The 27,199-nt window shown below is 37.5% G+C and overlaps 2 protein-coding genes across 2 annotated transcripts; one reads left to right on the top strand and one right to left on the bottom strand.

Moving 5' to 3' along the window:
* Window positions 1–1,377: 1,377 nt before the first annotated feature.
* Window positions 1,378–10,680, bottom strand: nae1 (nedd8 activating enzyme E1 subunit 1). The gene is made up of 20 exons (XM_088938614.1): window positions 10,580–10,680; window positions 9,160–9,263; window positions 8,392–8,452; window positions 7,865–7,895; window positions 7,700–7,771; window positions 6,962–7,041; window positions 6,704–6,813; window positions 6,154–6,263; window positions 4,982–5,044; window positions 4,670–4,733; window positions 4,441–4,532; window positions 4,278–4,337; window positions 3,905–4,038; window positions 3,705–3,780; window positions 3,389–3,428; window positions 3,055–3,141; window positions 2,856–2,948; window positions 2,350–2,464; window positions 2,039–2,088; window positions 1,378–1,594 (listed from the first exon to the last, which is right to left on the bottom strand). The coding sequence occupies exons 1-20, from the start codon at window positions 10,636–10,638 to the stop codon at window positions 1,485–1,487; spliced, it is 1,611 nt and encodes a 536-aa protein (XP_088794740.1). The 5' UTR covers window positions 10,639–10,680; the 3' UTR covers window positions 1,378–1,484.
* Window positions 10,681–13,667: 2,987 nt separating this feature from the next.
* ca7 (carbonic anhydrase 7) lies at window positions 13,668–24,756 on the top strand. The gene is made up of 7 exons (XM_088939149.1): window positions 13,668–13,816; window positions 15,172–15,369; window positions 19,182–19,300; window positions 19,572–19,667; window positions 19,865–19,927; window positions 20,068–20,223; window positions 21,864–24,756. Exons 1-7 carry the CDS (start codon window positions 13,780–13,782, stop codon window positions 21,981–21,983), a joined length of 789 nt encoding a protein of 262 aa, XP_088795275.1. The 5' UTR covers window positions 13,668–13,779; the 3' UTR covers window positions 21,984–24,756.
* The last annotated feature ends 2,443 nt before the right edge of the window (window positions 24,757–27,199 follow it).

Raw genomic sequence — 27,199 nt, 5'->3', positions numbered from 1 at the left:
TGTCAAATTTTTAACAATCCAGAAGAATTTAAATGTTTGTAGAATTGAACAGAGATGTTCAAAACTCAAGCCTACTGATTTGTTCAGAATTAACAGAGAACCTCAAACCACAGGACATTAGAGGAAACCAAATGGACGCGAGAGGAGGTGGCACTTAAAAGTACAGGGTTGTGGGAGTACGGGACAAGCTACTGTAGTCTGCCAAGTGGGCCGGTACCCTGTATTCTTCCCAGAGAAAACTGTCAAGATCCCGGACCAACTGGCTACTTGCACCCATAAGAGCTCAACGGGGCCAAGGGTCTCCCTTCTAACACTTCCTTATGGCCTCGGGCGTTGGCTAGTTTAGACTCTTCATTAGTTATTAGAGCCGAAGTACTCGCTTATTTACAAGTAACGTACACAATAAAAACACTCAACAACTTAAGAAACACGCATACACTCAGCTCAGTCTTATCTTCGGAGAAGTGTATGTTAAAGGTATAACGTGAGTTAAACAGAAACGTATTGTTTTGAACTTTTTTTACCGTTCGTCCGATAACTCGCAATGCATTTTCTGCCTTACTTTAAACGTTACAAAGAAGCAACACGACACCTTCACCCTCCCTAAATTTAGGTTTCATAAACCGAAAGCCTCTGAGATGTAAAACGGCACACCGTGATTATGTAAATCGAGGCCTTCTTTTAAATGTCTTGAAATTTCCGAAAACAAATAAAATAATTAAGTTATTGGTAAGGTTAAAAAGTTCGACATCTGATCACTTCTGTTATCTTTTCTTTAAATCAGTTCGAAAAGCTATCAGCTGCATATTAACAGTATTTTATTCAAACATTTAGGTCCCGTTTTTTTAAATTAATCTAATATTCGAATACTTAACCCATTTCGACCACAACCGCAACCTCACCCATCACGGCGCAGGTCTGTTTCCCGCCAGTGGCGTTTCTGTAACGTCATCCTACTGTAGATCTAAATCATATTAGCTTTGTCGATGAACACGAACGGAAGAATTTCTTTGTGTATTTAAAGGACTTCGCCAAACTAGTTTTTTTTTTTAACTTTCCCATAACGAGTACCCTAAAACGTTTGCCTATTAAAATAGTCCAAAACATAAAGGTACAGTTTACAGTTCGTTCTAAAATAAAACACAAAGGTTGGTTCAATCCGTTTCGTTTATTTACAGCTGACAGAATGCATTGTACTCCTTATGATTGGTCTATGTACTGTACTTTACCTCTTGAAAATACACCATCCATATATCATCATTGCAAGTTTTCCTCCTCCGTATAGAAATCCATTAGCTGCCCAACTGCCGATTTTCAAAAATATAAAAAATCGTTCGTCAACAAGGCAAAAAAAAACAACAACCGAACAGCAAACCAGCCAATCATCAATGATAATTTATTTTCCTTTTTTAGAAACAGATAACACATTCTAATATTTTACAATGGGTTAAATAACATATACAACACTGAAATGTAGTTTTCCTTTATAGCTGGAAAGTGGCAGACGTCTGTGACATTGCATTGTAGATAAAGGTGTTGTTGAAAGGTACGAACTGGTGTGTTATTGTTTTGATAGCCTCCTGAGCAGCACATCCTATAAAGAAAATATAAAAAAATGCAAATCTGACACGTCTAAAGCATTTTATAGCCAAAAGCAACAAGAAGATGCAATAAAAATCTTTAGGTATGCTCCAATATACTAAAACAAAAGTGAATGTTCAATAACTGAAAATCTAACATTTTACAGTCGTAACATTTTACAAGACTCTTATCTCAATATGGCATGCAGAATTTGATCAAGGGGTTTCTGTACAGCTAAAACATGTAATGTACATTTAAGGGCAATGATTACAGAATATGTTCAATACGATGTGTGAAAGGAGACCACACGTTTTAACTATTTCATGACAATTACAAAAGAATTGAAAACAAAAACTGACATCTTGAAATTGCTGCATTTTCTATAAAACACTGTGCTTCAGCTGCTTTATCAAAAGCACTGGTATCCGAAATTAACTCGAACTCTTTCTAATCTTACCTCCCAGGAATGAAGCAACTGTGTGTGGTTCTGCAGCACCACAGCGACAGCTGAAAAACACAAATATATTACGATGCATACATCTAGAAGTGTTCCTTGTGGCTTACATCTTAGTCCATCTAACAAGAATGTACTCTTAAAATATTTACTCTGAAAGAAAAGGGTCTCACCCCTTAATTAATGTATGATGGGGATTTTCTGCTAAGCTTTGACTGCAAATCACTTACAATATTTCCCATCGGATTATTTAATGTTTTTAAACAAGAGATGATTTTCAATAACCAGTATCTAAAAAGACAAAAGAGACTTACAATTCATGAATGTAATCATCTTTCACATTTACATTCAGGCCATATTCTTGAAGAAGGCTGTTGACACAAGACTTCAACTTGCCAATATCTTCTTCAACTTGGTAATTATAAACACCTTGTTGTTGGGGAGCAAACAAACAAGATTAATTAACATCCATTACATATGTTACCTTGAAATGGTTGGGTAGCATTTTTTTTTTTTAATTATGAAACTCCCACCAAATCCCTTTCTAAGTAGAAAAAATAAAAACAGCAGTTAATCCAACAATAGAAACTTAAGAATCAATGTGATGATATCCAACACTATACAGTATGTGAGTAAGCAGACTCTGAAAAATTAGTATCTGAACAGACTTTTAAAAATAAATGTCAAACCTTGCAACATGTGGTAACCTATTTGTAGCATATGCATTTAGTCACTTTACTTTTACTATTTCCCTTTCATATATACATAATAAATAATTATTACAATGGTCTTAAACACATTTTAGGTGAAAAACTCATACCTGGGTATCGGGAGTGTTGCTGATAAAAGCGATCAACAGCACGTAGCATAAGGTACAGCACCATTTCGCTGTCTGGATTGTCCATACAAGATGCTGAAATTTGTAAAAGTTTCCACATTTAATCACACTTTTCCCTGAGCTGAGACCAAGTATTTGCTTTGAAACAATACAGTACTGTAATGCAGGAAGTTTCACTTACTGATTTCATCTTTATTAAAAGATTCAACATTGTATTCCTCAGCCAGTGACCTGCACCGTACAATTCTTAGGAATGCTGCATTTTTACCTGAAAACAAAAATGTTTTAGTGGTCATGGTGATGTATCTGTGTAATTGCACACAATGGTTACTACTCAGAAATCCTTCAATTCCACACTTTCAAAACAAAGACATGTTGCTAATTCAGAAACAACAGAATAAACGTGTTACTTTTTTGTAGATAACACTTTTTCCTGCTTTATGTTTTGAACTTCACAATTCAAGACCGAACATCACCTCAATAATATTATATTTCTTGTGTTAAAAAGAACTTACAGAAAAGTCTGATGTCCTGCTCAGAAATGCTTTCAGAGCACTATAAATGAGAAAAGAAAAATGGTAATACAGGTTTACATATATCAATAGGTTCTTCAGCAGCCTCTTCTTTTTAACCTGGTTAAATCCACCCCAGAATTTCCATTGCATATCTCATTATGTCTCTCTACTTTAAACCGTTGAAATTCTACCTGAACATTACTGGATTACTTAGCAGAAATAGGCAGATGGTCCAACACAAACAAATTTAACAAACTGATTGTTCATTTAATTTGGAAATACAGCTGTACAGACGTTTTCCATGCATAATACATACCTTTCCAACTGACTGCAGCAGAAAGGCTACATGTTTCGAGACTGCAGCAGCATCCTGTTTTGCCTTCTCTCGGTAGCTGAAAACCACACACATCAAAGAACAACACAGAGCCATCAAACCCAGAACAAGAAGGAACGCTGATCTATTTTTTGTCTTAAAGCGAATGTTTTGTAGAAAAAGGCAAGGAGTTTTCTGCATACACGTTCTGAAGGCTGATGAACTTGTCAGAATCGGCAATCATGTCAGGGATGGTGCCACGGACCGGAAGGCTTCCTCCACCTTCCTTCTCCACAAACTCCTTGACAGCCCGCGCCATCACCCAGAACGAAGGACTCTGGAAGGCAAAGGCAGACATTAACCAGGGCTTCAGAGAGTCTGAAAAAATTCTCATTGGAAGGATGCAGGATGCCACATAAAATCTACTAAGAAAAAAAGTGGCTAAAAATGTGAAAATAGAGAAATGAAAGTCATGGATATAGCCAAAGCTACAAAAACCGATGCTTTTAATATTTTATATTCTTTTATATTTTATATTCTTATCAAATGGTTTCCTAGTATACATTTGGTCCTCACCTGTGATGTAATGTTCTTGCACTGCTCATCATTAAAGATATCCTCTACTGTACTCGAGATCTACAAAAAATAGAAATAAGCAGTTACAGAAACACCCTTTACCATGTACATGCTCCACTGCTCTGCTTCCGGTGTAACCAGTAAAGGAGGGAAAATACTCCACCTTTGTCGCGTTCAGGGCTGTATTGACATTTTTAATTGCTTCATCAAAGTTCTCTTCGTCCTCAGGAGACCCGTTCTCTTTCTTGCGGATCCCTGTTTTTTTTAAATAGGGAGAGAAAAAGAAAGTTAATTTACAAAATGTCCACCTCAGACATTGGCTAATTAAAATGTATTAAGACTTAAAATATAACTTCTCTGAAAAAGCAAAGCCAAATTTAAAGCAATCTAACCTTGGCGGATGAGTTCTCGGAATGCTTCCTTTTCCTTGTAATTCTTGGGTGGCTGGGAATTGTGCTGAGTACATAAAACATATTCATACATCAGTACAGTTGTAGTATACTAATATATAATAATTATAATTAATTATCTATTTATGTTATTGCTGGACAAAAAATACAACTCATTAATTCCAAATCACAATCTTGATACACTTAGGTGATACTGCTTTGATAGATTTTAGGCTGACGAACACAAAACCAAACTTAATCTGAGTTCCTAAATGCCTTGTACAGTTTATCATTATTAAGGTAAACTGTTTTTACCTCACTGCACCAATTTTCCAGATACTTGGCAACCACAATGATCCAAGGAGTATGACTATGGTCCTGTCAAGAAATGGATTTTAGAAAAATGTATAGACTTGTATCAGATGACATAAAAAGCATTCTTCAAGCACCAGCAGCTGTGAAACTAATCATCTCAGGAATGTTATTTTAACGCATTTTGCTCCACACAGTTAGTCATTTTTGTCGACTTTGGCGAATGGGCATTTTCTTTGTAATGCTTTATTTGAATGAGGAATAAAAACATCATCATAACTCCTTCATAAATACTACATAATACAGTAAAACAACAGGCATTAAACCATACAGCAAAATTAAATTTCACATACACCTACCAGGACTACTGTTACTGAGCTGAAACTGTTGAAAATCCTTGCCAGCATTTAAGTCCGTAATGGTGTCTTCCTTCATGTTCATCTGACTACTCTCAATCTGAAATTCTGCTCTTATCGTTTTGCTGAATTATAAAAGCTTAACAAGTATAGTGAGCCTGTAAATGTATTTACACAACTTGTTGTGAACATTATGTATATTGTCTTTTCACCTCAATCAAGTACTTATCATTTTCACATCCGCCTTTGTGAACTTCATTATGCTGCAAGCTTTGTTTAAAAGCGTATTATTGTTCTTTGAATGTTAATTTAAACTGAAGAAAAATACAATACTCCAAACAAAATGAGCATAAACCCTGCAATTCTATTTGTATTAACAGCATTCATAACAAATATTTCTGAAAAAGATGAATTCCCACCAAACACCTGCTCTCTAGGGACATCACACTTTCTTTCCCAAGATTCTAAGCTCCAACACCCCTCCTCCGGCCCCACTACCAGTGGAGCAACCCTATAGCTCATTTTAAAGGTGGTTCTGACTACCTCACCCACATGACCAGAGTCTAAACCCTGAAGCCAAATACATTAAGGGCAAAACATTCCAAATGTTCATTCAAGACACATATTACTTGTCCTTATCTCCTGAATGAATTAAACGAAGTATACACATGGTGCACGGCATTTATCAAAATACTGCAGAATCTATAGGACACTCAAAAACCACAAATGTGACTCTAGTCAAATACGAGTTGTGAGAGAAATGTAAATATGCACACAGATGCAAAGGACATTCTGAAATAAAAAAATACATACACCAACCTTTCTGTCCATGTTATCCAGGTCATGGCACTCAATATGCTTTTTGAGTTCAGGAAATGGACAGTCCAACCTTAAGTCCTCTAGAGTGTTATCCGGATGAGATTCTACAACTGAACAAATGGGAAGACAGGCCTTAACAGAACTGTTGTTTGACCAGCCCTAGTGAAAACAAATACAATATTCTGTGGATCCTTCTTCTTTAGCCTTCACACCTGAAGAAGGCTCCACAGCCAAAAGGTTGTTTCTTTTCTTCTCTTTTCAGCATGGAATAAACCTTTACTTGTTCGTAAACGCCCGTCTTAAAGTAACATAGTGTATCTAAAGATACAAATGTACATTCATGCATTTCTAATTTTTTAACAAATAAACTCGTATTGTGCACTAAAATAATGTTGAGATTTATCTCAAAAGCTTTCTCCGACAAAATGCTCTGTGCAAAAATTATGCACACCACCTTTGCAAAAAAGGCTTAGTATGAAACTTAAAAAAATTAGCAAGTAAAAAAACACTTTGGACTTTACATTAAAATAGACTGTATAGTGTATCGTACCTGAATGTTCTTTCACCACAAGCCTCATGTACCCAATGAACCCATAGGTCCTGCAGACCAGAAAAGGAACTCCAGCATTCCACAGAACAGCCCCTAATCTTAAAGTCGTACTGGGGAAACAAAGATAGGCAATACTTAATCCTAAGAATGTGAATGATGTTCTCTTAACTCAGAATCTGTGCCTCTTTAAAGCTTAACAATATTTCATTTGATTTAGATGGAAAAGAAACAGAGTGATCACCTCATAACACTGCATACCTTTCTTGTAACTGGACACCAATTACCAAGCTAAATCTATGGAAAAACTCAGGATTGTTGTCTAGGAGTTGTTCTGGAGACTAGAAGTAAAAACACAAAACACAACAAGTCACATCAGCAAATACTGGGAGCAAAGCTGAAACACTGCTATTGATGGAAAGGACAAAACAAATTATGGGAAGCTGTAAGCCTGTACCTCTTAGGTGCCCCCTAGCTCAGCAACCCACAAAAACTTTATACACATTTCTGTCTAAACATTGCTATATCTGTTATAACACTCTAACATGTTTTCTAAACACCCCTTTCCAGTGACACTTTCAGTGACATTATACAACTTTGTTATTAATCCATACCACCAAATGATCTCTACTACTTATCAAAGATATTTACATCCTTAATCATTTAACAAAAGTAAGTGTTCACTGTACATTAACTTCAGTCTCACTGTACATATTAACTATTTACACACTTCATTCATTGGATGAAGTATCTTTTCTATTATTGATTTATACGATTTGACTAGAATGTTTTTCCCCATTTTCCTTTACTCTCATTGCCTGGAACTTAATTTGGGTATTTTCCAGGATATGAAGGGATACTTGAAGGTAAAATGCCAAGTTCCCCCAGTCTACAGCCTGTCTTAATCCTGAAGTGTTAAGGATACTATGATGCAGTAATGCATGCCTTCATCCAAGTGACATTCATGCTGGGTGACACATCCTGCCATAATTCACTGACCTCCTCCACAAAATTCCCAGAAACGTCACTGTTCAGCTCCTGCAATAGCTCTGTGGATGCCTGGGCCCGATTCTAAAACAAACAACCAGAATTAATTTTTAAACTGTTGCATGCAGTGAATGATAAAATATTGATGCAGACTGTCCATAATTTAACAGTACTTACCTTGCCAATGCTGCTCTTATTCAGAAAGAAGCTGGAGATACAAATATACAAATATTAGACTCTCGAGCATTATTAGCAAAGGCTGATTAACATTTCAATTGCAGATTTATTCTGTTAATCATTATAGGTCAGAAATGCCCCAACTCTAAACTTCAAAGCAATAGCACACGTACATTTTTTACCTTCTGATTTGAAATGCCCTTGCATGAAATGGCAAAAAAGCAGAAACGCTTTTAGAACGATGATGGCAAGAATTTGAAGACAGAAACCTTGACTGAACTGAAAGTAGAGAGGCAACATATGTTCGTTTTGTTGCATGTTCCAGCATTCACCTTTCATTCTCACTTAATACGCTTACAGCAACAAATGTATGACCTTAACACACAAAATATAAATCATGTTGCCCAATGTATCATCTCTCATCTATCATCAAGAGACAACTCTTTCAGTTAATTACATCAAAGCTATCAAAGATTTATCATTTTTTTTAAAAAAACAGAGTCAAGAAAAATGCTGTCATAGCTCACTTGTTTCCAACATCTTCACCTGTGACTTTGTGGCCATCTACAATGGTAAATGCTCCGATGCCTTGGAAAAAGAAAAGAAAAAACATTCACACTGGATTATTACAGCCACCATCTCCATAATACAAAAAGTGGTTTCTCTTAAGTAATTCATTCTAAAGTAGTATTCCTTCAAACAAATCAAAGATCAATCAATGAGTGCATTGATCAAATATAAGTGAAGAGAATACTTTATTTTTTGCTATAACAAGTTCACGGCATTTCACCAGTACAATGCACAGCTTTATTTAGATTGACAAACTATATTTTATTACTGTAGATACCACACAATTTGGGATTGGCAGCTGGGTCTTTATGACTCTGTAATCACACAAGGAGATAAAGCAGACAGACCCCACCCATTAAGGCATTCATGTTTTGACATATTACAAGCTCTGCAGCAACATACATGTGCTTCAATGCCTTTGTACTGGTTCCCTAAATGACAAATGAGGTTTTAAAACAAACCTTTTCTTGATCAAATAACAGAGGATCAAGATTTAAGGGCTACCTTAACCTGCATTCTAAGCCATAGGAAAGACTACATTATTTGTATTGTAATTCCTAATGCATGAAGTTTTTCTGTAAGTTCTATTCACTTCCAAGAAAATACAGATCACGTTTTGTAACTGAGCACACAACAGTCTATTCTATTTGACAATTTTCTATAACAGAAAAATAAAGCAGTATTTTCTTCTTTGCAAGTAAAACACCCATCCATTCCTCACTTACCCGGCAGCACCAGATTCTTCAGTATTTCTGTCCCTGATGCAGTGGCATTGATCAGACACACATGTGCGTTTTCCAGTGCTTCCTGACCATGATCTCCCCACAGTCTTCGACAGAAAGAGTGAGCACAATTAAACAGCATCCCCTGCAACCCCCTGGCGTTTTTCTAACAAAACACAGCTCAATGGAGACTTTCAAAAGGTCAGATAGATTTTTGGAGGAATTTGAATATTTGCTATAAAATAATGTACAGTAACAACTATTCTAGTCGAGTAAAGCACCTTACTTAAGGATGCAAAGCAGATCAAACCAGGGTCTCCCCAGTCTAGGTCCCTGTAACCCCAATACACCGTATTTTTTATTCATCTGGAGATATCCTTAAGTAACCTGAAACCTGCAATTTTTCAACTTAAGATAATAAAAAGGTCTGATCAAAACACATTACTGGTTCAATTAGGCAGCCAAGAATCCATATGATAAAATAAAAAAAGAGTACCCATTGAAGTCAGGAGAAGACCGAAAAACCCTGCTCTAACCAGATCTTAATTCTTAAACTGGAAGGGCTGCAGTCAAAAACATTTAGGCTAGTTATTAACTAGTGAACCTAATAACAGCGACAACGGAAATTTCATATCTACATCATTTTATCATCAATTTACAACTTGACGGCAGAGTGTTGCCTGTCAGACTGCATTCCTGTAGGGAACCTCCACCATCATCTTTCAGCACGTACCTAACCTGGCTCTACAGCTTCACACTTTACATGACGATAAGAGCGCTGCTCTTATTTTGATTAATACATGATACGAATGCAATCTTTGCTACAAGGTTTTGATTAGTTTGAACAATATCATGCCTACCGATTTATATTGTCCAAATACATAAATGCATTCCTGCTTTCACGAGAATACCAGCACTTCGCTGCAGGTGTTTTCCGCAATTCTACCAGACTATTAAATAAACTGGTGCGCTACTGGACAGAAGAATGTGCCACGAACAAACTCAAACGACATCTCACTTGTCCCTTTTAGAAGTAAAATGTGACAAAAAAAAGAAGGTTGAGTGTATTTCAAAGTGAATAAAAACTATTTGGCGCTTAGACCTGAGACAACCATAAATGCATAACTAATTATAAGCGATTAGACCATCAGAGAGTTGCGTTTCGCTAGAAAACGTATCATCCCTTAAACGCATTTATATCGAAGTGATTACACTTTGCGTATTATTTTAATCATTAGTATGAACTTGACTTTCACCGTTCAATAACGATTCTAACGTCTACAGTGCTAAGGGCCTACCGGCATCATTTTCTATATTTGTATTCAAAGAAAAATGCCTCATGACACGATGCTGATTAAGAAGCTTTCAAAGTCCTGTTCGATAAGAAAAAAAAACATTGCTTGTCACGCCTTCGGTACCTTACCTGAGCTGTCTGTCGTATTTCTGCTCCTTCGTTGCTTTTCCTTTAGAGACTTCAGCCATAATTATCGCTTGCACAACTCACGTTTCCTGAGCGTAAGTACAAAATAGCAGATTCGACACCCCGTAACCCAAGCTTAAGGTAAATAACAAAAGTATTCGTTTGTTGCAGTTTCGTTATAAATTGTACCGCCAGGGGGAGATCTTCTACAATTGTAATTGAAATGGCTAACGTTAAAGTATGTTACAATGTATTTCTATTTTTAAATATATATTATCATAACTTTTGTATAGTACCAAAACGTAATAACACTGTGATACTAAATGTCTCAGGAAAACTGTGGGAAAAGTAAAAAGCAGTACCAGTAGAGAAGAATTTTGCTTACTGATAGCCATTTATTACTAAGTAAAGAGGATAGTTACCACTTGATTGCAGCCATCCATCACCTCAGGTAATTCTCTGAACACACTAAACTATATTGCTCTAGAAAGAAAATGTGTTTGTTAACATAATTTATAAATGTTATCTGCACACAGTACATAGTATATCGAATGGGAAACACACAGCTCCATGTTCATTGCATAAAATAAGTGTTTTATGAGTCATAAATTTCCCTTCCTCTTTTTCAACAAATCAGTATTGCTATATAAATTGTATTGGAGAAAAATCATTTGACTTTACCTCTAAAATGCACATGGAAATAATTCTACTCAAAACTGTTTCAGAGGTAATGAGGTACATATTCACCTGAGAATGTACAAATAGAAAGATAACATGTAAGCTAAATAATTGCACATCTGAGCTTTGCTTCTGAACTACAATGTAATGTTTTCTTACTGAATTCCTGCTCTACAAATCCTTTAGGATAAATCAGTGATAGAGAAGCATTAAAGAGAAGAAAACATGGAGCTTGGTGACAGGAAGGCAAGGAGCATAAGCAGAAAATCATTTAAAAAGCCGAAAACATGAAGCAATAAACTGGGTCACAAAATAAAATCAGAAATTAATCTAAAGTTAGTCATGTATCCATAATATAAAGAGGTCATATAAGTTATGAGAGAGAAGGAATTAGAGCAGAGAAATTCAGTTCAGCTCACTGGGTCTGGAAGAGCATTCAAGTTGTAGCAATAGCTAGATAAAAAATATCAGGGTCTTTTTTTAACAAAAAACATCAATAAGACCTCTAATAATTGACTTCTAAGTTAATAATAATTAACAATAGGAAATCCCTTATTTTGTACATGGCCAAGTTGTGCTATTCCAATTATTTTCAACACAGAGTAAGTTTAAGAACGCTGGATGGTTAGAGTAAGTGGTTTTCAAAATGACTAACTGCTGTCCAGTTAGTCAAAGCTAATTAAGAAGGATGTCTGATTGCTTGAAAATGAGCACTTATCCAAAAAGTACAAAATTGAAAGAATTAATAATAATAATAATAATTGCTTACACTTATATAGCGCTTTTCTGGACACTCCACTCAAAGCACTTTACAGGTAATGGGGACTCCCCTCCACCACCACCAATGTGCAGCCCCACCTGGATGATGCGACGGCAGCCATAGTGCGCCAGAACACTCACCACACATCAGCTATCAGTGGGGAGGAGAGCAGAGTAATGTAGCCAATTCATAGAGGGGGATTATTAGGAGGCCATGATTGGTAAGGGCCAATGGGAAATTTGGCCAGGACGCCAGGGTTACACCCCTACACTTTTCGAGAAATGCCCTGGGATTTTTAATGACCACAGAGAGTCAGGACCTCGGTTTTACGTCTCATCCGAAGGACGGCGCCTGTTTACAGTATAGTGTCCCCGTCACTATACTGGGGCATTAGGATCCACATGGACCACAGGGTGAGCGCCCCCTGCTGGCCCCTCTTCAATTAGTCCCAGTTTACCCATTCATTGCAAAAATGAACAGAGAATCGCTGTATAGGCATCAACGGTTCACTACATATACATTCAATTGATCAACAGCAAGTTTTGTAAATAGGAATCAGTTATAAGGCAGCCTGTAGAATCTGTTTTGAGTCTCCATTTGCTTAGTTTCCCAATGATTGACATAAAAAGTGCCATTATGATGCAAGTAAAGTATATATATATTCTGTTACTGTAAAGGAAATACTGATTCTAAAACCAAAGCACTTCCCCACACAAAGAGAACATGAGAACTCCACACAGACATTGTCCTACTCTTAAACTCAGCACCCAAGAACTGTGTAAAACCTGCACTAACTCAACTGTGCCTCCTAAAAACAAGCTAGGATTTGCCATGTATCCTACAGACAAACTAAATCATGTGCCAGTAATCATTTATACCCATTTTCTGAGAAAGACAATAAAAAGTTTTAGTAACCATAGTTAGGTTACAGTTATACAGTTACTACAGTTATCTTGCAACAACAGCAGTAAAAGAACTAAAAAAAGCGTAATAGTGTAATCTGTAATTTGCTTGATTTATATTGTGCTTGATAAGAACGTTGATTTAGAGTACAATATATTTTTATCAGTATGGCACAGTAGATGTGGTAAGATAAGGTTGAGAATACAGTCTTCCAAGTTATGAATGAAGATATCGTGTGACATTTGACATTGATTTTGACCGAGCTGTTACACTTACATTGTATATGGAGGGTTTTGAATGACCAGAAACTGCAAGAATCTACAGCAGTTCCGATGTTGAACACTATCTCTGTAAAATACAGCTATACACAGCGAAGTAGCTACGGTAAATTAAATAGATTTGTCTAGAAGGGTCTGAGCAACTTTATGTCCTATGTCGCGTTTTTGATAAAGCTGACACAATGCGCTTGTGCAGCAGTAAATTTAACCAAGCTGTGGTTTGAAATCTTCAGATATTGCTCGTATGGCGCTGAAGAGGACGCGCGGAGGTCAGTCTTTACATTTTCGAACCAGAGCATCACGATAATGAACAAAAAATTGAGAAAAGGAGCATCGCTTCTTAGCTGTGAGGGTATCTACGAGGGGCGGAGTGAAGGATCTTTACAGTCCTCATTCGCTGAGCCTGACTCCACACCTCTGAAACTTCATCAACACCGTGCCTTTAAAAACCTGCTCAAAACAGGGACACCTCATTTATCTCCAGCCTTATCCCACAGCCTTATCCCACAGACGTAACGTTGTAAAAGCCTTTAGTTATATGTGAACGTCGCCTCTGATTTGGGAAATCTAGAGGGATTACCAAAATGACTGGCCATCACTGGGGATATGGAGAGGAAAACGGTGAGTAACATCAGCGACAATATCGGCATGTTGCATCCCTCCATCCACTCAATAGGAATTCTTATTATCGGATTAATTAGCTTAGGCTTTCACGCGTTCTTGACAATACGATTCATCACAAAATGCAATGACACACGCTTTTCTATTCGATACTATTCTTATTAAAAAAACATTTTCAAGCCTTGGCGTTTTGATTGTACCTATAGTCGCTGCAAACCGCAAATACCTGAACTGAATGCTGTGTAACTGCAATCCCTAATACAAAACGGTAGCCTGACAAGTAAATCCGTTTTAAAATTAGCTTACAACTGAAACCTTGAGGTGACATTTCATCTATTTTTTTCTTAAGGTAACAGTTAATGCTAGATTAGCCCAGTTCTTCTCAAGGGATAACTCAATGATGTCCTATCAAGCTTGAAAATCTCAGGAGAACCTCTGTGGGGGTAGGGATACTTTTATGCTAAAATTAAAACGTCAAAGCAGACCGCGCTGAAGACAAACGAATCAGACCGAAAGACTCTTAACATTGCATAAGTGTGCCGAGGCAATATTTGTTCTAACACGTGGTTCAATATTTAAAATGATAGCTGTAAAAAAAATTGGACACTAAATAATAACAACTAATAACAAGAAGTTTGATAAGTCCCTATAATGTATGTTCTTGATGCGATCGCTAATGCAAGTAAACGCTTCTCATTGTCTCAATTAAAAATATATTGTAACAATTCAATGAGAAGGTGGCAGCAGTTTATGTCCGTTTAAAAGCTAACTAAACACTTCTTCTATCCTGCATTGTCTTCTAGTGTTATGAAGAAACTAGCAGTTGCATTTCTAGTATATCTGGCCATTAACATATACTTTTATCTATTTTTTGCTATGCTCCATAAATACCTTTCACAACTATGGATGGACAAGTCAATGTTTCCTTTTGCTGTTATTAAAATGCACAGACTAAGAAATCCCAATGATAGCGGCAAAAATAGATTTAAGTGAGGAAGGTGATCCATTTTAACAACACAGGCAGTTTCAATGTGACCTTCCAAGAGGATGTTGCCTAAATAAGTTAAATACATATCCATTTCTCAGTTGGACATTTATCCAATCCTGATCATGATATATAATAGAAGCTTCACAATAATTACACAGTAGGCTGTTAAGAACAACACCATGATCCAACAGTCAAAAAGGGGATCATTAAAACTATAAAACAGCTTAAAGATAGATGAAACTTCAATAATGTCTAAGAACAGGAGTGAATGGTGCACTGTCCTCAATCTTATTGTTAACATTTTTCTGTTCTTTATTGATCCTCTTGATGTAAAAGCAACAGAATGATACATTAGTTTCTCATTTAGGTCCCTCTGAATGGCACAGGGACTATCCTATTGCCATGGGGAAACGGCAGTCTCCAATCGACATCATCTCCTCAGAGGCTGTCTATGATGCAAGGCTCTCCTCTCTGACTGTGTCCTATGACAGTTGTACGTCCCTCAACATCTCAAACAATGGGCACTCTGTAGTGGTGGAGTTTGAGGATGTGGATGACAAAACTGGTGAGTTTTACGTGTCAGACTGTGCCATAAAGAATGATAGAAGGTAGAAGCACCTATTGAACATCTGCTCAACATAAAACAGAACAGAATCCAAATTCAACTCACATCCATCCCACATGCAACCCACATAAGGTAACCTTATGATAATACTAATTTTGAGTCCAGTGTCCAGGACATTGTGTATCATGGAAATAATGATTAAAACTGTTACCATAGTAGCATAAGACCGTGGATGTCAACTTTACTCCTACAGGTGCTTTTGTAAATATCCAAAGCCTATAAATTGTATAACTATTGTTGAGCTGAAAGAAAAGTACAAAAGAGCTATAGTTTAAAAACTTCAAATTCTTTTTTACGGAATTTTTTAGACTATCTCAAAAGCTGTGCTTCTGAAATACAAATTCACTGAATGATTATATCTATCTCAATATCATATCAAATGAATAAAAAGAGTGTTCATTTTACAATTTTGAATTTAGTGCAAGAACACTTCTCCTTATACCGATACCGTCTTCTGTATACGTAAAGAAAGTCTTCACACATGGTAAGCATGGTTCGCCAATTTTTGCGTACAAGGAACTATATTTGCTTAGTGAGTGCATGACTTTGCATAACCCTTTTTCAGCAGAACCATAGGACCATGACCACATTGGTGCACTATGAGTGGGGGTAGACTCAGAAAAGGAAAAGGGGACTAGCTAGTCAAAGACACAGATATGCCCCATCCTAATGGCCATGCTTTGATGATTTTTTATTAATTGGATGAAATGTTATATTCACTTTTCAGAATATAATACATCATATATACTGAATTTATTGTTTGTTTCACTAATTATGTACCTGAAAATATGATAACTTATTAATAATAATTCATTACATTTGTATAGCTTCATTCCAAAGGATGCCAAAGTGTTTTTTCCAAACGAGGGGACCTGTCAGCACTGAACTGCAGGACCCACATGATTGGGCACCATCCTGTATCAGTGGCCTCACTACACAGCAGATCAGATGGAGAAATGAGAAATTGCTTCAGCAACTGAATTAAAAGGGAGGCCATACTGCGCAAAGTGGAATATAGTCAAGTCACTGGTGTTAACACCTCCACCCTTACAAACAGTGCCAGGGGATCTTCACTGATCAAGAAATCAGGAGCTTGGTTTAGCATCTACACCAGTACAGCAGCAAGCTGGCTTTACCTGGAGTTCCCTCATCCCAGTAATAACCAGTGCAGCCTTGCTTCATTAATTAGATCTGACGTGATTGGGCTAGAAAGTTGTATTGATAGTGTATATTAATTACTACAGCATTTTCTGAAAGAGTGTTACATCACATCAACAATAATTGAAGTAACACGTCCCCTTGTTTACCTGTTTATCTACCACACCAAACTTCTGATTAAAAAAGGAAAATCAATTACCTAAGTGATTCAACCCAATTTATTTATTTTCTTATTAGTTAATTAATTTATTTATTTATATTAATGGCTTCTTAAAAAAACAAATGTCTTTGCAGCTACATTGCAGTGAATATACACAACATTTCAGTAATCTTCATTATCAGGTTCAGAAGACAGACAATTTGCATGTTCAGGCAAATTCTAAGCCTTGAACAGGAACTAGCAAAACCACTCTTAATACTAGATTCAAATTACATGGCTGGAAATTTTGCATGTTGCACAATAAAACACTCTATTTTAAGATCAATTATTGTAATACATATTATTTTAAACAAGATTATGTTTACAAGGAATCAAAAGACCTGCTTGTTTCTGGAAAAGATTTAAAACCATTTATATTTTTTGCATGCGTCAATTTCATGGAGCAAAGATTACGTAGGGTCTGGAGCTGGAGAAGGTTATGGGTCTCCAATAGACACTGTCCCCTCAGTGGCTGTCTATGATGCCTTCCTGTGCTCTATGACTGTGTCTTCTGACATATGTATGTGAAACTGGACCTTATAATCCCTGTCCCTGGAAGAGCAGACTTAAAACACAAGATGGTTTTAGCTGAAACTGAGCTAAGAGCTTCAAAATTTCTAATGTAAGCTTTGATATCAAAGTAATACATTTTGATAAATTGAATGATCAAGCTTGCTACCAGTGCTGGTCTTGACATGGTTAAGTTGCTGCTGTATAAAAAAAATGTTCAGATGTATCACTGAAAAGTCTTGATTTGGTATAGAAGTATTTTTATACTTCCAAATCATTTTTATACCTCAAATAAGGTAATACTGGCTTCTACAGTTTGTTTATTTCAGCAACAGCAGTGTTTTGCATGTTGGGAGTTAGGAAAAAGCTACTGAGCCATGTTGTTGAAGTCGATACTCTGGCTTCTTTTAAGAGACAGATGGATGAAAACCTTGGATCAATTAACTATCAGATGGGATAGATGGGCCTCATCTTATTTATTACCTTTCTTCCAGCGTGCAGATTACTTTAGGTTTTTCTTATGTTAGAGTGTTGGCGTATTTTACAGGAGGGTTTGGTCTGATTCCACATATATGTCCTCAAAAGTCCTGAAATGCAGTTGAATAGCTGGCAACCATGCAGGCCTTGATTTCAGTGTCAGCTTGCTGCTTCATGCTTTCTGTATTACCTGTTTAAAATAACTCAGTCCTAAAAATTATATTCTGTTAAAACATCAACTGAAAAGATCTAGTAATAAAACTATTAGCTATATTTTTTAAATGAAGTAAAACAATGCACATCCACAAGGACTTATAAACTATACTGTAGAATACAACTGACTGTGTCCATATTAGTTTTTATAATACTTTTTTATATGAGCTATCGATGGACTAAGTGATACTTGTCATGGCTTTTTTTGTCTAATAGAAGTGATTGTTTACATATGTATGTGGCGATGTGATGTATGTGATGTTTGTCTGTCTTCTGTCTTATTTCAATTTGTACTGTACTGTATATGTTGTATGTATGTCTCATCTGCGCTCTTGCTGTACCGATAGCAAATTCCACCAGCTATTGTTGTGTGGCAATAAAGAATAATCTAATTTGATTCCCTTTCGATTGCTGTGTGTCTTGAGAACCCAGTATCCATTAGGGCCAACCATTGTGTTTGAGTGGAATTTAGATCAGGTGTCTAAGATGTTCAGTCTTGTACTTGGATCTTTGACCGTTTGCCATTCTGTTATTGTCTTGACTGCTGTTGATCATTGTGCCGAACTATAAAGATACTTCCAATGAGCTTGAAAAAAAATTTCAGGGTGCAAATACTAAGGTAAGTTGATACTTAGATATTTTGTTAGATAAACTTCGCAAATGATGACTAGGAGGACTCCAAGGAGACCTTTTGTATAATTATTTGCACACGATGAGTACCGTGATGAATCTTTGAAATGAACCCATAGAAAAACTCCCCTGCACGATAATAATTCCATCCATTGATATCCTGACCGCTTCTTCCAGTTCAGGGTGGCGGGGGAGCCAGAGCCTATCCCAGTAAGCAATGGGCACAAGATAGGATACTGCCTGGGCGAGGCCATCACAGGGCAGGCACAGACACACACACTCACACCAGGACCCATTTTCCCAGAAGCCAATCAACCTACCAGCATGTCTTGGGATTGTGGGACGAAAGCGGAGCACCTGGAGGAAACCCATGCAAACAGAGGGAGAACAAAATCCACTCAGATAAATTCCACCCAGGAATTGAACTCGGGGCCCCAGGACAGTGAGGGAGCAATGCTAAACATTGAGCCACTCTGCTTCCTGCTGATGATTCCCTGAATTGTTATTGTGCTATCTGTCGCTGAGAGAAAGAATGACAGGACAGCTTTGTGATTTGTCTTGGCAGTGATCAAAGGAGGTCCCCTGGATGCCCCCTACAGACTGAAGCAGTTCCACTTCCATTGGGGGGGAAAGGGCAGTCATGGCTCCGAGCACACTGTCAACGGCAAGTCCTACGTCTCTGAGGTGAGAGCAACGAATGGACCTGGAAATAAACTACAGCAGAACAACTGTTCTGCTTTTACATGGGATCTACAGCATAAAAAACAATTTCAGAGATGCACTTTCCTATCCCCCAAAATTATCCTACTGTATTAATAAAGCATCATCTTACAGAATTCTCACAGCTTGCAATATGGTTTTTCTTCTCATTTATTACACACAATTAAAATGGACTGAACCTATTTTTTCCTAAAACGCTTCCTTCCTAACCCATTTGTGGCATTTCGCTCCACAGCTTCATCTAGTTCACTGGAATGCTGCCAAATATAAGTCGTTCGGGGAGGCAGCATCAGCCCCTGATGGTTTGGCTGTCCTTGGCATTTTCTTAGAGGTGAGAAGCACATTGTCTTCACTGACAGGGAGGTGGGTGGGGGGAGAGGTTGCTGGGAAGTGCCCTAATTTATTCTCTTTGCATGAGCCGGATGAGCTGTTCTGGATGTACTGTAGCAGGTGGAGCTTTGTGTTGCATGTATACTGAGACAGCGAAAGAGCCTTCCGAATTAATGGTTTTATTACTGTTTTTTTCAGACTGGGAATGAACACAGAAGTTTAAACAAGCTAACTGATGCTTTATATATGGTCAGGTTTAAGGTAGGTGCTTTCTCTTACATGTAAATAAGGTTTATACCTTCTCTTTTTTCTTCTAGTCCTTCTGAATTCCTTTCTGCTGCTAAATGCATTATTCTGTTACTCAGAGACAAAAAATCTGATTGGATTTCTATGTTTCTCAGGGAACAGCTGCAGGTTTCAAGGGCTTTAATCCTAAGTGCCTTCTGCCAAACAGTCTTAACTTCTGGACATACCCTGGCTCACTCACCACACCTCCACTGTATGAGAGTGTCACCTGGATTGTCCTCAAAGAGCCCATCCACGTTTCTGAGAAACAGGTGGGCACCTCGATAATTTTAAGGAACACCAACCTGGATTTTACACACACAGCAACTAGGCTCTGCAATCTTGCACACAAGGTAGAGGCTACTGCACTGACAAAATGCACATTATGTGAACAGGGACATTAACTTTAATGAAAAATACGTTTTTCATATATTTTGTGTATTCTTGTACAATTATTGATCTGTAGTTTAATTAGAATGTCTATACGTTTTAATTAAAAAGGTCATTTCAAATTTATATTTTCTTGAAATCAAATGGGGACTTGTTTAACTTAGAATGCGAAATGCCCTTGGTAAAAACTCAAAATCTGCCAAGACAGTTAATTTTCATTGAAACCTGTTTGCAACCCACAGAGATGTTCTTTTCAAGATTCTTATTATATGGGGGGAAAGCAGAATTCTCTCTGAGATGTCTGTTTACAGTTCATGGAGAGCACAGTAAAATGCTACCCTCGCAAATTAGATTCTGAGAGCTGCAGGTTCAGAGTGCTTTCTTTTTTAAAATGTAATTGTGACTAATGGACTTGTGGATGTTCTGTAAAAGGAACATTAATCTAATACACATCTTGAGGTTTATATATTCCTATGACTGTTACAGGGACTCCAGAATCACTATAGTCTATGAAGTCCTTTTCAGTAATGCTGTTTAATGGAGTATTAAAACTACATGAATTATGTAGTTACAGTCCTATATCAACAATTTATGTCAGAGGCGGTGAATTTTAGAAGTGCCATATCCTTCTGCAAAGATTTGTATTATTATTAGTGAATATTACCCTTGTACCGTGGTATCTATAAGAAGTTTGTTTAATACCTGCTCTTCTCTACAGCTCTTCACCTTGGGTTGGCAAAAATCTATCAGGATTTCAATATACATGTTTGCTTGATATACATTACTTTGTGTGATAGGTAAAGTTTTCTGTTGCCTGACTCAAAATTAGCTGTGTGGATTTGTTTCTCGTAAGGCTTGGACAGGTTCCATGCCTCAAACCTCCCTGCTCCAATCTTCTGATTTCTTGGTATTTAAGCAAAAATGTTTTCCAGGAATCAGATTGCACAAGCACTTTTATGACTGTTTTGATGTTCAAAGATGAAATAGTACAAGACGATTCTGATTCCTCATTTTCTGAGATCTGTGCTCCTTACATGTTAATGATTAATCATCCGTGGTATTTGCATTTAGAATTTGGCTTGGGTTGTTTTGTGAAGCAGAATAGTCTTGAACTCAAGTGCTGTTGATAGTTGTCAACAACCTGTTGACATTTATTATACAGTGCTTTTCTATTTGAGGACAAGAAAAGTGCTTTATAATGGCTTCTAATAATGGACTTATGGATTACCCATATCATAGTAGGATCTACACTGCATAAAGAGAAATGAGGAAAAAAAAAATCATATAGACAGCTGACTGTAGACTGGAGTGCTGATAGTAATCAAAAAGGACAAGCTGCCACACTGTATAAATCTCATTGGACATTTTATTATTTCCAGACATGAAGAAATGGTAGTCTCTTTGATCAAATTTATTTGAGATGGTGGGACATCCATCTTCTGACTGAGAAAGATCAAGTGTCTTGCCAACAAAAGTGCAAAGACCAGTATGTCTGCCTTTAGCTGTGTCTTTCTCTCCACAGATGGAAAAGTTCAGAATGCTGCTGTTCACATCTGAAGAAGAGGAGAGGCAGCGCATGGTAGATAACTTCAGGCCCCCTCAGCCTCTCAATGGCAGAAAAGTCTATGCCTCCTTTAAATAGCGGACAGCCAAAGCCCGGGCCTTCAGGCTCCACCTTGTTCTTCCATTCCACATCAGAACATTCAGCATCAATTCCAGATCTGTAGAAACATTGATCGCTCTCTGGGTCATGCATTCCGGTCTGGAGCCTTCCATTGTGAAAAAGAACAGCCCTTCATACAGTAGCTTCGCAACGGCAACAAAAACAAAATTCACATAATGTCTTCATGTGGTAAAGTGCATCATATCCACAGGCATATTACTGGCTATGGTGCACACTGTCTTTTGTGATTGAGGCCTACAGTCTTACATCTTTCATCATATTCGTGACCTCCAACGTGAGTCACAATGACATCACAGCTCCGCCTAATGTGCCCTGCAGTTCACCCACATGTGGAACTGAATTTGGCAGCTGTTCTCTTACCAGCGGGTCACACTCCTGCTCGCCATATGATCAGCTTGAAACAGCCATATTAATGTAAGGGTTACTGAGACAAGTCAGGTACTATATCTTGTTTTTTTTTATTTGGCCTACCCCATGGGGTAAAACCTTCTATTTGTGAACATGTGTTCTTGTGTGATTTGAAATATCCGCAGTGTGATTAAGTCCTCATCTAAAGGAAAGCAATGGTGGGACGTTTGTTTTGGAAGTTCTGTTCCGGAGGGAGAGTAATTTACTCCACATGGCTTCAGTATCATTCTTAAATACTGAGGGATTAAAATGTTCTCTCATCCTTTCTGACCTGAATGCGCCAACCATAATAAGTCTCAGTGCTCACACGTGCGCTGATGACAAATATATTTCCTGCATCCATACACTGAGGAAGCCTGCATTAACATGGTGTATGTGAAGTCTGGCAAACATAACAGTTCTTAAAATAGCTTTCTTCTGAACGTCAAGCAGAACCGTTTCCCTAACAAGAGAATGATAAAATGTTTAGTGTTACTTAAGCACTGAAAAAGTACACTAACGTTTTGCTGAGGTTTACTCATTGTAGTATGTTTATATTATCAGTTGGCATTGTTAATAATAGCTTCCAAGCACTGTAATATATGGTAGACTTGGTCTTATGGATGGTTATTAAGAAAGGTCACTGGGTGACATGAATCCTAGAAATTCCTTGAGACACCTTGTCATGAAGGAAGCCATATAAAGCTGCTCCTGTAATACAATAATTGCTGTAGAACTACATGCATATGATGTAATCCTGGACAGAATGTCTGTTCGGGGACATTTTCTCAGGTCATCTGACAAGCCTGATATCTCTGTGATCTCAGTTCTAGGAGAACAAAGCTGCACCCCATAGTGAAAAACATCTGCAGACTCTAGTGGTGTGTTCAATGTGTTTAGTATGGCCTAAGGTGTGGGACTTAAGGAGAAATGACATACATGTAGTCACTTAATGGCCACTCTGTACATGAAACTTAACTGAGACTCATGCCTGAACTTTGATGGCCGTTCTCTAAACCCTGCTTGTCTGCTTCAAATAATGCTTCACAACGCAGATTGTAGATCGTTTGGTTTGGTCCAAGCCCGTTATTATCCTTGAGGTTTATATTCCGAAGCTACAAATTTAAAGTCTGGAAAACAATAGCTATTTTTTCTTTTCTTTTTACTACTATGCATATTTCACTTTAAAGATAAGCATTGCAATAGTAAGGTGTAAAATACAGGTCTTATCATGTAAAGTACTAAGTGCTATATCCCTAATCATTAGTCTGATTTTATTTAAGGGATGTCTTTGAATATTTGCGCCATCCATTTGTAACACAACCTTATCTTTTTATCTTATGTTGCCTAACAAGATCAGGTTTTATTAACTCCTTAACCTTTGCTACTCATTGACATTGAGACTACACTAATATACTGACAGACCCAGCTTATTCCCATTCATCCTGAATTGTCCTTCTTTATTGCATTGTGGTTTATGCTCTTGAAAATTGCTAAGCAAAGCCATACATTCAAATTCAAAGCACACATGAAGAACATGCTGAGCATTCCTTACCTTTAGATTTGGGTGATAAAAATGTCTTCAAAATAACAAGTCAGAGATATTATTGATTATATTGATTAGTAAAGCATAAAACACAATGGGAAAAGACTTATTATAGCTACGGTTAAGGAGCAGATTAGGTATTTTCTGTTAAACGGGTAATGAAGAACAAAGCTACTAAAACTTGATTTCTTTATACAAGGCAGCATGGTTTGTTGTAATCACTTAAAGTCACATTTAAAATGTGGTCTTAGCATGACTTTAGCGTATGCAGCTTATCATTTGTTATTAGTCTGATGGCAAGGAGCTGGAGTGGAGCCACTGTGTCACTATCCTCCATTGCCTTGACATACAATGTTTGCAGACATCATCACAATGCATAGTTATAATTGTGCAGTTATGCTGTAACTTGAAAGAGCTCATCATTGTACTCAGAAAGCTGCAGTTACTCAGTAACTGAAGGCCATTGTTAAGATGAAGGTCAACATGATAAATGTGTTGCAATTTCGCAAGAGCTCAGACAGAAATATTTCTTAATTCTTTATACTGTATCACGTAATGGACATTTTGGCATTTCATTTTAAATTATGTTCTATAAGAAATGCTGTGGAGTTATTAGGCAGAGCTGCCCTCTCACCACGGGCACTAGCTGCTGAAAGAGAAGATATTTTTATTTTAGTTTCTCATGTTGGGATCGAGATGGAAAAAAAATATTTAAAACTCAATTTGATCAATTCTATAGAATATATTAGGAATTATTTTGTTTTTGCAATAATTATAATAAATATTTATTGAATTAAACTTTTTCTGTTTCTCAGTGTATCATGGAATTCACAGTTGCTTCTGACAAACCTTAAACATGGAATTTAATATGTGTAACTATTAGTGACTAATAAGAATAACAGATTTGCATGTCATATTTCAACTTGCCATGGACATTCATATTGTATTAAGTGTGCTTTGTGAACCCCTTGCAGCCATTAATTTTAAATGAAGCAGTTTAATAGTTTTACTGACAAAGTGGTTGCTTTGTTCTGGGTGATTTTACAGTAATTGATACCTTAAACATAAAGTATAAAGTATTAGGCATGTCAAATAAGGATTTAAAAGAAACGGATATAAACTCAGCACATTCCTATTGGTATCAATGCACTTATGCTTCACAAACTATACTTTTATTTAAATAATGTATGAATCAGAAAGTACAATGTGTGCAGTTCTACGTGGAGGGATGGTTCATTCTATGACCACTCTTAATTTTTATGATGTTAAAGATTACTTAATTCTCATTTTGCCTTGTGTCACAAAAGATTTTGCAGAATTCTCGGCAGGATATTTGTTGGGTGGTGCTGATGTGAACCTGGATGGTTGAAAATAATATTAGTCTATCTAGGATAAAACAACCCAAGATTGTGATTATATGATCTTAGCTTGACTGCACACCAGAATATGCAATAACTTATCATTATGGCATTCCAGTTACTTATGTAAGTGTGCCATTTACTGAACAACATACTGTATACAACAGAGCCCTCAGAGTCTTCTTTTCAGGTGCATTTGAATCTAGTTGTTATGATTCAGTTTCCATCTCAGCCTTCCTAGGGTCAGATGAATCAAACATATCAAATACTGGAGCTGCGTCATCGTGCGTTGGCTGCAAAGGATCAAATAAAGGTTAATTCCACTCCGACAAAATAGGAAGGAGAAACGCATAGTTTTGGCTGTTAACCAAAAAACACTTAATCCGGAAAAGGCTCAACCAATATAAGGAGGAAATGTGTCAGCGATGTTTTCTTGCTTCTCTTGTTTTAAAGTACTCAGATGTTAAGCATTCAAGAAGACGAGGGGAAAATCCGTTTGCAGGTAATTTCATTTTATCTTATAAGGAGCTGAACTGAAACCCTATGGGATTTAAGACTGCTGATTTGGGTAAACACAGAAGAATAAAAATTCTGCTGTGTGGTACTTTTGTTGCATTTCACCTGCTGAAAGGCAGGGTAGAAAATTCAAAGGTACAGTACTTTGAGGCAGAAAATGAAAAGTGTATGCGCGCTGAATGGTAAGTATAGGGTTGTGAAGGTAAGCGCGCAGCCTCACAGTATATGGGTCCTGGCTTCGATTCAAGCTCCTGGGCAAATTTTCATGTTCTCTGTCCGGTTGTGCGGGTGCTCCGCTTCCCTGCCACAGAGCAAGGACTCTCCTTGATACTGTATCGGACTTTGCACTAAACCCTTATTGCAAATAGGTGGATGTCGGTTAAATGTTGATGGCGCCATCTTGTGGTGGACTGAGGACAAAGGTTACGAAATTTAGGATTGACGTTTTAAACGCCTTGATACAGTCATTCAGTTCGTGGTTTTCTAAACTAAACCGGGGGTAAAACGATAAACAATAATTGACAACCATGCAGGATAAGAAACACTGTAATTGCCAGTTTAATCAGAGATGGCCAAAAATGTCCAGAATACGCCATACAACATCTTAAAATATCATGAAAAAACAAAAAGTGAATATTTAATAAACTGCCAACTTCTAAGCTTCCCACTGTTGTTACACGTGGGTTGTATACTGATATACAACAAGAAGGTCCATTGGACCTTAGCAAATATTTTAAACATATTGTATATCAATCCATCCATTTTCTAGCTGCTGCACCCTGCACCCTGTACATGCCACAGAGCACACACAGAAACAGACACACACAGGCCAATTCACCTACCAGTATGTCTTTGAACTGGGGGAGGAAAGCCACAAGAACAAAGCAAAGAACCCACAAACTCCACACAGCTTTTGCCTCAGGTTGGGAATTGAACCCAGCCCCAGTACGGAGAGGCAGTAATGTTAACCACTACACCACTACACCACTGTGCTTGCCTGTTGTATATTGTAACGCTTACGGCCGACAGGTACTGTGTAAGAGCCGGCGTACCAGAGCAGGTGACGTCACCGCCCTTCCCTGTGATAGCAGGACTACAGCTACTGGGCTGTAAAGAGATCTCTCTTTAGCTCACGGGGCTAGGTCGCTGCAGAGAGACGCGGAAATCCCGGGTTTGAGCCTCAGTCGGGATGGGGCCGACCTAATGCGGCAAGGGCGCCCGCCTGAGCCCCCGTTGCATTACAATATCATTCCACTCATATACTACCTGGTAAACACCTTGCGAGGGTACAAAACATCCAAGTCATATTGGTATAACCTCACTGAGCATTAACACAGCCCTGACTTTGCATACATATAGACTTGATC

This window comes from Atractosteus spatula, chromosome 21, assembly GCF_055471065.1.
Source record: "Atractosteus spatula isolate fAtrSpa1 chromosome 21, fAtrSpa1.hap1, whole genome shotgun sequence".
NCBI classification, from domain to species: domain Eukaryota; kingdom Metazoa; phylum Chordata; class Actinopteri; order Semionotiformes; family Lepisosteidae; genus Atractosteus; species Atractosteus spatula.
This window is presented reverse-complemented; position numbering and strand designations above follow the sequence as displayed.

Bases quoted from the DNA above. Each gene is read 5' to 3' on its own strand.
- nae1 (XM_088938614.1), bottom strand. From the start codon at position 10,638: ATGGCTGAAGTCTCTAAAGGAAAAGCAACGAAGGAGCAGAAATACGAC. The intron at 7,772-7,864 runs GTAAGTACTGTT...TGTTTGTTTTAG, and splicing joins ATAAGAGCAGCATTGGCAAG to AATCGGGCCCAGGCATCCAC. The intron at 6,814-6,961 runs GTATGCAGTGTT...TTGTTTCCCCAG, and splicing joins GGTGTCCAGTTACAAGAAAG to TACGACTTTAAGATTAGGGG.
- ca7 (XM_088939149.1), top strand. From the start codon at position 13,780: ATGACTGGCCATCACTGGGGATATGGAGAGGAAAACG. The intron at 19,301-19,571 runs GTGAGAGCAACG...TTCGCTCCACAG, and splicing joins GCAAGTCCTACGTCTCTGAG to CTTCATCTAGTTCACTGGAA. The intron at 19,668-19,864 runs GTGAGAAGCACA...TGTTTTTTTCAG, and splicing joins TCCTTGGCATTTTCTTAGAG to ACTGGGAATGAACACAGAAG.